The 14,272-nt window shown below is 36.3% G+C and overlaps 4 protein-coding genes across 6 annotated transcripts in view; 2 read left to right on the top strand and 2 right to left on the bottom strand.

Moving 5' to 3' along the window:
- LOC108559667 overlaps nucleotides 1–7,977 on the top strand; it is a 10,644-nt gene extending 2,667 nt beyond the window's left edge. Inside the window, exons 2-7 of one of the 3 annotated variants that reach the window (XM_017917016.1) lie at nucleotides 3,192–3,699; nucleotides 5,387–5,556; nucleotides 5,615–5,677; nucleotides 5,738–6,063; nucleotides 6,132–6,482; nucleotides 6,541–7,977. In XM_017917016.1, the coding sequence (XP_017772505.1) occupies nucleotides 3,246–3,699; nucleotides 5,387–5,556; nucleotides 5,615–5,677; nucleotides 5,738–6,063; nucleotides 6,132–6,482; nucleotides 6,541–7,792 (2,616 nt within the window). In that variant the 5' untranslated portion in view covers nucleotides 3,192–3,245 and the 3' untranslated portion in view covers nucleotides 7,793–7,977. Of the gene's footprint in view, nucleotides 1–3,185; nucleotides 3,700–4,876; nucleotides 5,317–5,386; nucleotides 5,557–5,614; nucleotides 5,678–5,737; nucleotides 6,064–6,131; nucleotides 6,483–6,540 lie in introns of those variants that run through there. The other 2 variants (XM_017917017.1, XM_017917018.1) reach the window with 2 other exon arrangements.
- A 443-nt stretch (nucleotides 7,978–8,420) lies between these two features.
- On the top strand, nucleotides 8,421–11,225 carry LOC108559663 (synaptic vesicle glycoprotein 2B-like). The gene is made up of 7 exons (XM_017917013.1): nucleotides 8,421–8,563; nucleotides 8,837–8,922; nucleotides 8,983–9,724; nucleotides 9,784–9,901; nucleotides 9,955–10,328; nucleotides 10,383–10,760; nucleotides 10,810–11,225. The coding sequence occupies exons 2-7, from the start codon at nucleotides 8,853–8,855 to the stop codon at nucleotides 10,988–10,990; spliced, it is 1,863 nt and encodes a 620-aa protein (XP_017772502.1). The 5' UTR covers nucleotides 8,421–8,563; nucleotides 8,837–8,852; the 3' UTR covers nucleotides 10,991–11,225.
- An 85-nt stretch (nucleotides 11,226–11,310) lies between these two features.
- On the bottom strand, nucleotides 11,311–12,323 carry LOC108559666 (dihydrofolate reductase). Its single transcript, XM_017917015.1, has 4 exons — nucleotides 12,150–12,323; nucleotides 11,746–12,031; nucleotides 11,579–11,688; nucleotides 11,311–11,432 (listed from the first exon to the last, which is right to left on the bottom strand). Exons 1-4 carry the CDS (start codon nucleotides 12,227–12,229, stop codon nucleotides 11,339–11,341), a joined length of 570 nt encoding a protein of 189 aa, XP_017772504.1. The 5' UTR covers nucleotides 12,230–12,323; the 3' UTR covers nucleotides 11,311–11,338.
- A 200-nt stretch (nucleotides 12,324–12,523) lies between these two features.
- LOC108559664 (protein gar2-like) lies at nucleotides 12,524–14,272 on the bottom strand. Its single transcript, XM_017917014.1, has 2 exons — nucleotides 13,125–14,272; nucleotides 12,524–13,060 (listed from the first exon to the last, which is right to left on the bottom strand). Exons 1-2 carry the CDS (start codon nucleotides 14,055–14,057, stop codon nucleotides 12,860–12,862), a joined length of 1,134 nt encoding a protein of 377 aa, XP_017772503.1. The 5' UTR covers nucleotides 14,058–14,272; the 3' UTR covers nucleotides 12,524–12,859.

Genomic DNA, 14,272 nt, shown 5'->3' with positions numbered 1-14,272 from the left:
ATATACACTTTTGCAACGGATTCATCAACAAAGTACTAATAAAATTTGTAATTATCTAATTACATAATTATGCAGTTAATTCTCAAATTAAACACGAATCTTGTTTAAAAATTATGCAAACATTCTTGATATAATGAGATTGTCAATTAGTTTCTCTTCTGTATTCGATGATTTACGCAGTTTCTTAACAAAAATCAAGAACAGAGTTCAAACTTAAATTTGTTGAATTGACAAAAACAACTAAATTAGTAACATTGTTAGCAAAAGTTAGAAGCAAAATAATGATTATATAAAATATTCATTTGGTAACTTGTTTAATATAAATCTCAGCGATATTAAAACCGCAAAAAAATTAAAAAAAATAATTCTAATGTGATTCATATTTATTTATGCGCGTGGTAATGTAATGCACATAATAATGATTGTGATCTTGACGAAGTCTTAATTATTCGCCATTAAAAATCATGAAGAAAAACAGCAACAGATTAAACCAATTTATTCACTACGTAGATCATAATTTCCGTGTTTCTATATATTAATGATCAATGAAGGTCGTTGATACTTCACTCTTTCTTTTCATCATTTGTTAATGGCAACTATGTTTATAGTCGATGATCGAGATGCGGGTCGTCGTTTTTCTTTAGGTTTATGATCATGGGCCGAAATGATTAAAAGATTGCCGAAGGCCCCCAGTCGAATGCTATTACCACAACGTATCATTAGAACCTCTTTTTCGGGATCGTCGGGCCCTTCCCAGGGTCCAGGTAGTTCTTCGCCCTTCACAGCTTCCATACAATAATGATGGAATCTCAACGTTTTTACCGCACTCTCACATCAATATTAACACCGTTTGCAATTTCTCTTTTGAAAATTAATTTTTCTTTCATTCAAGTTTCTTTGATGCAAATAACAATTAATTTATGCAATATACAAAAACCACGTTAAAAAATATATCTTCTATGATTTTATAATATGTTCTATATAAAAATGTGGCTTCACATTGTGCAGTAAAATGTAAGAATTGATTTAAAAATGTATGTGTAAAAAATAATCAATCGAAATACATTGTGATATTATAATACAATAAATTAGAAAGTTTAATATTACGTAGATTGCGTAAAAAACAAGTATTTCTAATAACGTCATACTGTTTGCATCATATGGTTGTTACTATTATGAAGTTTTAGGTTAGTTTTATCCCAACATAAAAAAATTCTATACTAAAACTTTTTTTTTTTCAGCAAAACTTACGTGTATAAATTTACTGTCAATTTGAAACTAGCTTTTAAAAATAAAGAAAAAAATAACAAGGATCTTCTAAATATGAACTGAAGAATCCTTAATCTTAACGAGCTCTTGAAAATAATACTATGAGAGTATGAACTGAAGATCAACCTTTTTTTTTTAATAGGTAATCTACACGTGTGGCGGAAACCACTTAGATTAAGATTGATTGCAGTATACCAATACTATATATATATTGCCCACTTGTGGTGCGGTTTCGAACCTTTTTTTTATAGTTAGTGTGGTTCTACGCCCACTTTTCCTAAATCAGTTTTAAAGCTATTTTTAATGCGGTTTATTGAACTTCGATAATTGGATTTCTTTCAATTTGATCTATTATAATACAATAAATTTACAAATTCAATAAAATATTATATTAAACTTGTCTCTTTGTCATAAATAAGGAAGATTCTAAAAAAAATCTTCATAAATAATTTGTATTGTCTCAACTATATAATAAATTTATATAAGCTGGTAAAAATAAGACATTTTACGTCATAAACAAAATTGACATTATAATTATGTCAAAAATGTTTGATACTTTGACAGTTACAATGGATTTATTATATAACAAATGAGAATATTAATTTTAAAATTTAAGGAATGAAACGAAACTTATAATTTTATTTATTTAAAATTCAAATGTTAATATAAAACTGATAAATATTGAACAGTTTTATGAAATGAGAATAAAGTTGTAACTTTAAACATTGATGAAATTAAGTTGGCAATAACATATCTTTTACCAATTATGAAAGTGATGGTATTTGCAGGTGATACTTTGAATATTTCGAATTCTACGAATTTTCAAATTACAATTTTCTCTATACAACACGTCAGGTCACGAGTAATCACCTCCAGGTCACTCCGTTCAACGCGCGGTGTTGGCAATACTACAACTACAAATATCTGCATTTTAAATTGAGGAACTCTGTTTCATGTTTATGTATGCACTATGTTAATGCAGAAAAAGATACAATCGTTTAAAAAATAACTTCTATAATACGAATTTAACTTATAATTACAAACATGATACAAATAATTTTGAATAGAATTTTATATTTCGAAAGAATTACAAAATAATTATAACTATTCATTTACAAGCGGCTTGAGTTTCATATCACCACTAGACTTAGAGTCAATTGACCGGCAAGATGTTTGTTATTCGAACATATGTTTATTGTCCGAACATAAAAATCTCTCGCGAAAAAGTCCGAACTGTTTGTTAACCGAATACTCACAAAATATTAATTTTTAATAAAATTTCATTCGCAATTTCTAAACATATAAAAAATACTAAATTGATGAAAGCGAATAAAGTTTCCAAGATAATGTAAACTATATATTTGTATATAGGTTTTGCGTAGAAAGTTTTGCATAATGGTTGTTTCCTGGTATTGAAAACAGTGTAAGAAATGCAGTGTGTATTTTACGTTGAAAGACCTGAAGCGTAAAACATCTCTTTCATTATTCCAATCGTCTCTTTTGAAAGAAATTTCTCCGTTTACATATACAGACAGTTTTTGTGCAATGCGTAAAGGCGTGGGAAGGCAAAAAGGAAACAACGTTTTTAAGGCTGCTCTTTGATATTAAACTCCACCTTTTGTCTGATCTCGTTCCACTTTACCTGATAAATCCCTTTTGCATCTCGTATCGAAAGAAGACAAAAGCCAGAGTGAACCCATCGATTTCCCACCTCTATGCACCACTGAAACAAATTTCTTACATATTCAATTGATGGTTCTTATGTCAGAGGCCAAATTTCCAGGTACACAATTATTGTTTGTCGTCTCGGTTACCGCAATTCCAAAAAGTTATTCAAGCTTCTTACGCCCACGCAAAGAAATTAAAGATACACAACAACACAACGTGTAGTTAAGATTGGTGCTTGTTGATTTCAGTTTTTTTTTTTTTGGAATGATGAGAAATTGATGATTTAGAGAAGAGAGAGAGAGACAAGGATGTCTTCGTCGCCGGATCCGCAGAAATCCGATTATCTTCCCGGATCCCAGACCGACTCCATCGACCACACTTTGTTATCTTGCACGTGCACGGAGAGATCGGAGAGTCCGAAGCAGCAAACGGATCATCCCATCACCCAGCATCATTGTCATCCACCGTCTTCGAACCATCATCACATCATTCACGTCGCGCAGACCGCCACCAATCATCATCATCATCCTGCGGTCAGTCAGGTCCACGTCCACGTGCACGCATCACCAAAAACCGGCCAGAAACCGTCGCCTCAGTGCAACTGTCACCAGGAGAACGAAAATCAACCGGAGATTCAGGAGACGAGGAAGATCGAGGCGGACGATCGGATCGAGGTGTCGCCGCTTCCTCCCGCTCTTCCGCCTCGACCGCCGCCAAGACCTAGGTACGATGGAAGCCTAAACAGATGCAATACCAGCGAAAGTAAGTACACCCGCATTCATGACATTCTTACATAATTATTCGCTTTCAAAGCAATAAACCGATTTTTTTTTATACACAAATATTTTCCATCAACCGATGCAATTAACAATAATTAAACATTAATTTAACATTAAACTGTTCTTGCAAATTATTGATTGTCAGAATTCCATAAACGTAATATTGTCTCACGAAATTCTTTCCATAAACCGTTTCGTATAAAAACAACTATTTTTCAACAACTGACGCATTTAACAATTACTTTTATGTTATAACCATTTAACATTCATTACAAACTAAACATTATTAAAAAAAAAACAATAACAAATTATAGAATATTTTTAAACATTTAACAATATCCTTATGTTATTACAATTCAATATCCATTCTATATTATAAGAAAAGATGTGGTATTATAACTGCAATGAATTTAAAGTTCTACTAATAAATAAGAGAAATTTCTATGTTTTGCGTTTGAAACTTTCATAAATATTTTCCTTGAACAATTCTCATTAATCTCGCATTAAAACATTAATTATCTTTAGCAAAATATTTGTAATTGATCACAATAAAACCAATTGGACATACTTTCTTATGAAAATCACGATTACCATTCACTAATTCACAATACAATAAATTATTGCTTATAAATGTTTACAAATATGTTCGTTGGAAAACGCAGAAATGAAAAAAAAATACAAGGTGGGAATCATCATTTGATGATCAAGAGCCGTAATGAAAATAAAACAATAATAAATTAGCAATTTACCGTGATATTACGTTATTGTATAATAAGAAATATAATGGAATTAGGTTAAATTGCTAAGAAATTCGGAATTCTGCAAATGCAAATGCGATTTAAAGATAATTCGATTATAAAACTTCCTACATGTTACATAATTAATAACATTATCTATATTACAATATAGATTTAATAACTATATTCTGCTATCATTATTATTTATCATATCTAAAGTTAATATGTAAGAATTATGCAATTATAGAAATATTTATAAACATAAATGATTGCAACGTATTTTTCTCCTTTTACTTATTATAATTTATTTGTTTGTCTTTCATAATGTTGTACACGATGCATGAATGTATTACAGTATTCAATTACAGAAAATCTGTAACGCGAGTGAGCAAGGTGCGCCCTCTACAAATCTGCAGCCGTATCAAATTAGGGGTGAATGTGATTTTGGGGTTGAATATTGATCTGGCAACAGGTCTGAAGATGCAATTAAGATTCACCCTCCCCGATTGCGAATTCATGCATTTAGTGCTCTAAAACCATCACGTGAAGAACTACACTTTGATCATCTCACGTCGTCCACGATTCCTCCAAAAACCAAGACAGAGGAATATACTATTATACATTTTTTTGCGCATAATCGGTCACCGAATACGCAGGGCCTCGTAATAATGATTTTCTCGGTATGTGCGTGCACATCGAATCGGTGCCCTTCGTGTCACAATTGTAAAAGTAAGAAAATGTGAGCTGCACAATAATAAAAACAAAAACCAAAACAAACAGAATGCACGGATATCCGGTGATGCAGGTGGTGCAGTACCACGTACCGCATCCAATCCAGCCGGCCGTGTCGTACAATCTAAATGGTACATTATTTACTTGAAAAGTGTAAACTAAGATTATTCGATTATTCGTTAATTAATTGTTGTTTTTCAGCTAGCGTCGGAGGAAGCCGTATAAGAAAATATGTTTTCTGGTGCTGCGCTTGTGGAGGATTGTCCACGATACTCGGTGGACTCTTCCTCGCAGTCTACTTCCTCCTCAGATCGTACACTTCGACCTTGGGCTATTTCGAAACTATACCCACTTTCGTACCAGCAGCTATGGTAAAGTAAATTTATTAAGTGAAATTGAGTTAATATAATGTTTTGGGTTATTTTGCAGCTCATTCTCACTGGATTATGCGTGATAAGTTTAGCGAGGCGGAAGAACAGATACAGCTATTTGGTAATTGTTTAAAATAATCAATAATTGTTATAAGTATTTTGTTGTTTTTTGTTTTTTTAGTTGAAAGTTTGTGGTCTCTGTTGTTTGGTTTGCGCCTTGACCTGCGTTTTGGTAACAATAACAACAACGGTAATTCACATGAACCGATTGCAGACGTTGAGGGAATGCGTGTACACGCAAAAAACTAGAACCTGCACATGTTATTCGGTGCTGTTGGAGGCCCATTCTCAAACTGATGAAGGTATGAGGTTCGTCTTCGATTCCACCCCGGATTGCGAAGTAATTCACGGCGCTTTGTACACCTGTCTGAGAGCGATGTTCGGGCTTTCCGTGTCCGGAATTCTCGTTTGCATCTTCTCGTGCATGCTCGTTTACCAATTGCTCAGGTGAGGTTTTACATAGTAGAAAATGTAGAAAGTAAGTTAATGACGGTTGATTATCTTTTTTTTTTAAGTCATGAGAGAAAGAAGATGTATTGGGAACAACTGGAGTTGAGATGCAGGTCGTTTTATCAGCAGCAGAGCGGGCCTCCTGTCAGCGCCCCGAGCTCGATGAGAGGACCACCTTTACCTCCTGCAACGTACTGCAGCTGCTGCGAGGAGTGTCGTTATCCTGCACCGCAAATTTATCCATGGGATGCACATCACGCCGCAGCAGAAAGATTCTGGACTCCGGGAAGGGTCGGTAATTTTTACTCTCCGAATCCAGGCGAAGAGATGCCTCCGACGGAGAACAATAGGATTGCTACAGGATGGAATTGGAGACGACTGCCGTGGACAAGGACTGCGCAACCAGAAAACCAAAGGTAACATAACACTTATCCATTAAAGATGACACAAAATTAATCCGATCTTCCTTTCAAGAGATTCATTAAGTTATCAAGGTATCAGCAGTGCGGACAGTCAGTATGGATTCAGTAATAGGGGAGGTGAACCGAACGTTCCAGTTTCTTCGACTGGTTCTTACAGTGTATTGGATAACAGACCGGTCGGAGGTGTTTATGTTTGGGGTCCTCCTCCACCTTACTCTAATCCGAATTCTCCAGCAAGACGTCAACTCCCTAATCGCTACCATCATCATCACATGCATCCACACGACAACCATTGTCAGATGAACGAAGAGAACCAGAGAGGCGACTTCCAAAGACGATCCAGACACAAAGACAATTACGAGAATACCGTGGAAGCTGAAGTACAGCAGGTTGAGAACAGCGAGAACACGGACACATCCAGCTGCGAGCGTGTCGTGACTCACACTCTACCAGTCCGCAAGATGAAGAAGATGCAAACTGTGAAAATGGACGAAGAACACAAATACCATGAACCGAATTTACCGGATCACAAGAACGAGGAATGCAGATTCCTGCCTCGACTTCAGGGCGTTGAAAACGCAGCGTTTCAAAAACAGGAGAACAGCCCTCAAAAATTAGAGCCCACAGAGTCCGAAGTGTACTTCGCCGATGTCAGCAGCTGCTGCAACATTTCTGTGCGAAACGATGGACAAGATTCGTCGTTGTACGACGAAGCTGTGGATTCGCAGAAGCCGCGTCTCTTGAAACCGGAAGCTCAAGAGAATGACGATTATTTAACGCAGAAATTGGGAAACAGGCAGATGTCGATTCGAAGCCGTCTTCCGTTCCCGCTTCCCGAAGAACCAAAAATGCCCAAAGACATTTCTCAGAATAGCCTTTCGAGCAGTGTGCAGACACCAATCACCGAATCCACCGATGATTGCATAACTCCAACGGCGGATTGTTTCATTCCCAACGAGTTCTTAGCACCTGATGCTCAATACGAGGTGATCCAAGAGAACGCCACTCCGAGCCCGAGCTACAGGAACAACCTGACCACGACGATTTCCAACTTGAATTACAATTACAACTCGTTCAATACGCAAGCACCGATGCCGCAAACACCGACGAGACGAAACATATCGACGATCATCCAGAATATGGCAACAAATCCGACTGGAATGATGTACGCTCCGGAATCGAAGGGCGAAGATGAGAAGGCCCAGAACAGTCAGCACAGCGATGCAACGGTAGATTCCGGTTGGCACAGTGGATCCGAGAAGACGGATAAAATCGATGCACTTAGCAAACCAGTCAATGTTTAGAAAAAGATACCCTCATGTGTATAAACTCTTCGATGTGTATGTGTATAGAAAGACAAAATTGTCGAACCCATCTCTACCTATATATATTTTTCTTGCCCTATAAAAAAAACCTTTAATTCGATTTCGTCCCTAGATGGACGACGGAAACCCGTAATTATAAATTGTATATTTTTGTTTGTTTTTTTTTTTACCCTAAATATATATTTAATATAAATTTAAAATATTATTTTTCCAATTTGCACATAGATTACAAAGAAGATCCCTTTATAAATTATCTAGATCTGTGTCTAATAAATAGAAAATTATTTATAAATCATAAATGAATTTCATATGTATTTAAAAGATCCTTCATAAAATTACTTTAATCACTCCATTACAACAGCAGAGCATTCCTTTTACTTCTCCTGTATTCAATGAATAATTACTTATTTTAATAATTTCTTTAAAAATCGAAATTCCTTTGCAAATTATTTAGTTACACAATTTGAAGAAAAAAAATAGTATAACATGTTAGTAAAGAATAAAACGCATAATTTCGTTGTTGTTGCTGCGAAAACCGGTGCATTTAATGTTATATATTGTAGTGCTGTGATTGCTAGGCAAAAAAAAAACAGTGGCGTACGCAAATGTATCGATTTTGGTGCTGCCCCAGTCTTCCTGTTCGTTGCGCTCCTCTTTGTCTTAAAATCGATGACCCACGACCCTTCGAAGCACCAAATGACACCGCTTACGAAATAAATCCGCTCCATTTAAAGTGCACAACAAAACCAGGTGAGTTCTCTTGCAACAAGCAAGCAATAAACTCGAAAATCCATTGCATCGAGCCTTCACAGAATAATATACACTTTAACTTTCAATATCGCGATTTAAATGGGTCACCATTCTCCTTCCTTCGAATCCTTTTTTCTTTGTCATTTTATTTCTCTCGATGAATCATAACATTGATTCAAATCTATACCCTGCAAAAGAAGGTTGAAAGTGTAAAGTTAATCATTTATTTCTGTGCAATCCTCATACTTATATTATTATGCTATTTTATTTTAGATGATTTTAACGAAAAATGTGTGAGGAATCCGCATGTTTGGTACCACCGCTGGAAGCCGCGCAAAATGGACAGACGGAGCCGAGAAGTAAGTTTTTATTTTTAAATTATTTTTTTGCGATATTGTTAAAGTTGTGATTTGTGGCAGTGTTGACGAGCGGAAGCGGAAGTGGAGGAAGCGTTGCTGGGGAGGCTCTAGTCGGGTTCCATGAGGATGCTTTGGCACAGGCTCACGTCGGAAAGGCACAGCTGTTGTTGACGATCATCCTAGGTTTAGCCGTTGCAGCTGAATGCTCGGAATTCGCTATATTAGGATACATACTACCGGCGTCGGAGTTACAACTATGCATAGATGATCACCGCAAAGGATGGTTGGTCTCTATAACACTCCTAGCACTTGCAATTGGCTCTGTCGGTTGGGGTATCTTGGGCGATCGAATGGGTAGACGAAGAGCTTTGGTGAGCGCCCTTTCCGTTGCGGCTCTCTTTTCCGCTGTGGCAACGGTCATGCCAACTTACGGTACCTTCATGACGGCAAGATTCTGTTCAGGAATCGGCGTTGCTGGAGCCATGCCATTGACTTTCAGTTACTTAGCTGAGACATGTCCAAGATCAACGCGCACAAGATACACCGGATTATTACACTCCTTTTGGCCGATGGGCGCTCTGCTTACATCCTCCATCGCCCATCTGACCTTACCTAGCGACGGAGCTGAAGTAGTCCTAGATAATAGAGAACATTGGAGTTCCTGGCACAGATTCCTAATCCTCAACATTTTACCGGCCATAGCCTGCATCATCGGACTAATCTGGACTTCCGAATCACCAAGGTACTTACTAGAAGCATCCAGAGAGGTGGAAGCTTTAGAAGTATATCAAAGATTGCACAGGTAAAACATAAATAATTGCAAAGCATCAAAAAACGTACAAAAAAAATAACATTTTATAGATTAAACAAATCGAGAACGCAATACGGATTAACCGAATTGGAGTTACCAGGACGAGCAGCTTACCGAGATCGACCGGCTAGTCCTTCAAGAAACGTTCTCAGACATGGATTCGATACGGTATTACTTGAATACACTTGAAAATTACTCCTCAACTTAAATTTATTTCTTAGGTATGCGAAGCGTTTCAAAGAATATGCTCTCCGGTCCATCTGAAGACCACAAGTCTTTTGGCCACTCTCCATCTTCTCCTTGGTTTCATTTACATGGGAGTCTCCTCGTATTCTGCAGCTATGATTAAGGATATCAACAACGTCGAGTACAATTCGATGAGAAGAACTGTTATCAACGTCAATTACACCGGAACCAATTTCAATCATACCATAGAGAACGTCCAGTACATTGGAACGTTTTTCAAGAACGTCAGCTTCAAGCATCTAGAATTCCAACACGTCGAGTTCCTCGATTGCATCTTCGAAGAAGCGGAATTTACAAACGTGAAATCTTCAATTACCTACTTTGTAAACACGACAATCAAGAACTCTAGGTAATTGATTACCTTCGCCTTCAAATCCCAGATTAAGTATTAATTTATTTTTAGATTTGTCGACACCGACCTTTCGGATCGTCATTTCATTAATTGCAACATGATTAATAACACAATTTTATCGCTCAAAGATGACTGCGCCGTGGATTTCGATTACAATATTTATTTCGAGGATTTGTGCAAGGAGACTGTGGCATGGGCAGGACCAATGGTTCCAGCTCTTCTCATAATCGGTACCATCCTGGAAATTGGACAAAGACCTACAATAATAGCGATTCTCTTAACGCTCACGAGCCTCACGACCATCGGGATTTTCTTCTTGTACAACCTCACCTCTGTTCTTATAGTCGAGGTAATAATAAAGGTTCTCCTAATTTGCGCAATAAACGCCACCAATATCGTCGTAATTGAAGCCTACCCTTGCCATCTAAGGTAATTTTAAGATAATTTATAAACATCATTTTAACATTGATTCTTGCAGATGCACCGCACACGGAATAATGCGAAGTCTTTTCCATTTAGCTTCGCTTGCTTCGATCCCGATCTACAACCTCTTCGTACACTCGATTCTCTTAATCCCGGCTGCCGTAACCATGGCAATCTCATTTTCCACAGCTGTATTGTCCACGCGTATCCAGGACAACAGCAAGGTCCTGCTTTAAGGATTTCGAAGAGTACGATGATTCCGATTGTTTTATTTTTAGATGAACTGTGATATTGTTTGTGAAGACGCTTTATTAACTGAAACCTTTATTTCGTTCAGACTTACGTCGTAATTAATTCTTAGATGCATGCATATCATTTCAATGCCTCGAAAATGTCAAATTATTAATCAAAACACACAAAAACACTCAGACAGATTTTATGAGCAATACGCAAATTTTTGAATGTCCATTTTTTGTAAAATTTCATATCATATGGGTTAGTGAATACAAAATGAACGAGAACGAGAGGATATTGTGAATTAGATAAAATAAAAATATTATGTAAACGTTATTTATTTACCGCTTTCATACTTGAGCAACGCTATTTGGATTTTCGTAGATCTTGTAAACGAATTCTATACCATTTTCTGATTGAACCTCTACAGGCACCTCAGGATCCCTGCAAAAACATAACGACAACAAAAAGTAAGCAATTGGTACAAATTAATCAACTTAATAAAAACAATTCCACATTTTACCAACATAAAATAATGTTATAAGTAAAATAAAAACAAAATTTATAAAATGAAATATAAATGCACTTACTGCACTTCGCTAAGATTTTCTGGTAATGCTGGCAAGAATGTATCACACTCAAATGACTTCATAATCCTGGTTAGGTACATTCTATAAAAATACTTATTCTCCATTGCAAGCTGGAAATATAATAACTATAAAATCATGTCCTATTTGCAGCATATTCAAATATATACTTTGTATATTTGGCTGCCACCAATGACCCAAACACTATCAAATTTACCAGCAAATTGAGAACTCTTCAAGGCATCTACAGCACTCTCCAAACTCAGAAATGAATATGAATCTTTGAATTCGCTAATAGCAAGTGGGCTTCTTGATAGCACAAAGTTGATCCTGTTTGATAAAGGTTTAAACTTTGGTGGAATACTGTCCCAAGTTCTTCTACCCATAATCACAACATTCTTCTTGTTTGCGTTTTTGGTGGTCTCAGTCATCCTTGTAAAATAAGCCATTTCTGTTCTAAAGCAACAAACGATTATTTTAAATTTATAGAATATATTTTGATGCAAATTAGTTGCATGAAGGTCATCTATTGGAATGTTTTTTTGTTTGTTAAAATATTAGCTTTAATACTTGCTTTAATCTCCATGGTAAATTGTTGTTCAATCCTATTCCCAAGTCTTCACAAGCGGCGGCTATTAGCTTCAATTGTATCATTTTTTTCAAAATAAGAAAGAAGATAGGTTGAACTTAACCTCTACATTAACCGTTGTGTTAAAAATTTGAATTCAGAGAATTCCTCATGCGCATTGATGACAAAATAAATGTAAGTTTTTATATGCTGCTATGTTTTATCACTGTTCTGTTTTGAAAGTCTATTTAGATTAGGTGAATGCTGATTCTGGTTTTTTTTTTCGCTTTTATGTTCTATAGCAAGTTTAGCGTTTTTCTCTGCAAATCTGTATATAAAGGTATAGAATAGATGTAAAAACATGTGTATATTATAAACACCTCAATTTATTTGAATTTTTTTTTATACATCAGAATGAACATTGCCGAAAACTGCCCAGTTTTCTCACCACGTTTCAATCGAAATAAAAAAGAAACTAACCAAATTGGATACAAAGTAAATCATTGTCATATGTGAATTGACAATGAACAAATAAATCCTATACTTACAAAAACAAAATTACGTTAAGATTGCATGGCTTTCTTATTCGCGTATCGATTTACTAAATCATACATATACAATTGCCGACGTACGTTCGTCAAATAATATTTAAAAATAATAACAACAACATTTTAAAATGTTAAATCAAATTTGTACTATGTCCGTCAATTATTAAATTATTTATTCTTGTTGTTTTTCCTCCTGGTCGACCGCTTCTGAGAATCCTTCTTGCTGCCCAACAGCATTCCCTTTTTCCTCAATGCGGACAACTTTGCGTTCTTCACGTTTCGGACTGTTTTGCTCTCGTTCGGGTCACCCGTGTACTCGACGTTGATGCGTCGGTTGCCTAGCATTGTATGATGCATCGATGCGCATTTCTGTGGAAAGAAACAAAAATGAGTTTATGTGAAAGCGATGATAGGCAAACGCGAAATACTCTACCTCGTATGTGTCTTTATCCGTCAGTTCAATGTACCCAAACCCTTTCGATTTCTTCGGAACGCTTTTATCGTACATCAAACGCACGTTGCTAATATTTCCGGCTTTGCTGAAATGCTTCTCAATATCTTCCGGAGTAGTTGCGAAAGCCAAATTGCCAACGAATAACGTGAACCTTCGCTTTTTAGCATCTTGCTTTTTACCATTGGCTTCAGTGTCATCAATTTTCTGTTTTTTAGCCTCTTCAGTGCCATTCTTTACAATACTCCTTTTGCTTGCCCTTTTACCTATGGGTGAAGCAGCTTCTTGATCTTCTGGTTCTTCAATTGACTCTTCAGTTGCAGTTCTACCTTTCTTCTTGTTTTGTACTTTCATTGTGGTAACTTCACTATTTGTAGCAGGGGCAGTTTCAACATTGGCACCTTTCTTTTTACCTTTCTTGCCCTTTGATTGCACAGTTGACACTTCTTCTTCTTCTTCTTCAGTAACAGCTTCTTCAGCAGGTATGGGTTTATTTTTACCTTTCCTATTTTTTTTCTTATTTGGCACCTTGTTATTGTTAGCTGGTACAACTGCAGCTACATTTGTCTTTCCCTTTGCTTTGGGTGAAGCTGCCTTATTGTTGTTTACTTGTTGATTCACAGCTTTCTTACCCTTTTTACCCTTATTTTTAGATTCTACTTCTGCTAAGGCAACTTGTGGTGTCTCTTGTTCAACAATCTCCACCTTAGCATCAGGCTTAGCTTTACCCTTTTTGGTTTTGGGAGATGCAGCCACAGGTTTTGCAGCAGCAACTTTAACTGCTTCTTTCACTAACATAGCCTTTTTCTCATTCTTACTCACTACAGCTGGTTTATTTACCTTGGACTTGGCTTTGGTGATGGCTTTGGGTGCAACGTTTTTGCCCTTGTTCTTGTTACCTTTCTTTCCAGCCATTTTTTTCGAAATTGAAATGTTCAATTAAACTCTCGTATAGACGCAACGGCGCACGTATAGGAAATGTAAATAAAGATGCACTTTGTGCTGTAACGGCCAAGTTAACTGGCAAACACGCTTATTTATATTTAGAACACAAAATAACCCCCATGTGCGGACAAAACTGATATTTATAGGTTATGTTGTTTAGCCATTATTCATTTCTGTTAATACAA

The sequence above is a fragment of the Nicrophorus vespilloides genome, unplaced genomic scaffold (assembly GCF_001412225.1).
Source record: "Nicrophorus vespilloides isolate i.1.1-1 unplaced genomic scaffold, Nicve_v1.0, whole genome shotgun sequence".
In the NCBI taxonomy this organism is placed as follows: Eukaryota; Metazoa; Arthropoda; class Insecta; order Coleoptera; family Silphidae; genus Nicrophorus; species Nicrophorus vespilloides.
This window is presented reverse-complemented; position numbering and strand designations above follow the sequence as displayed.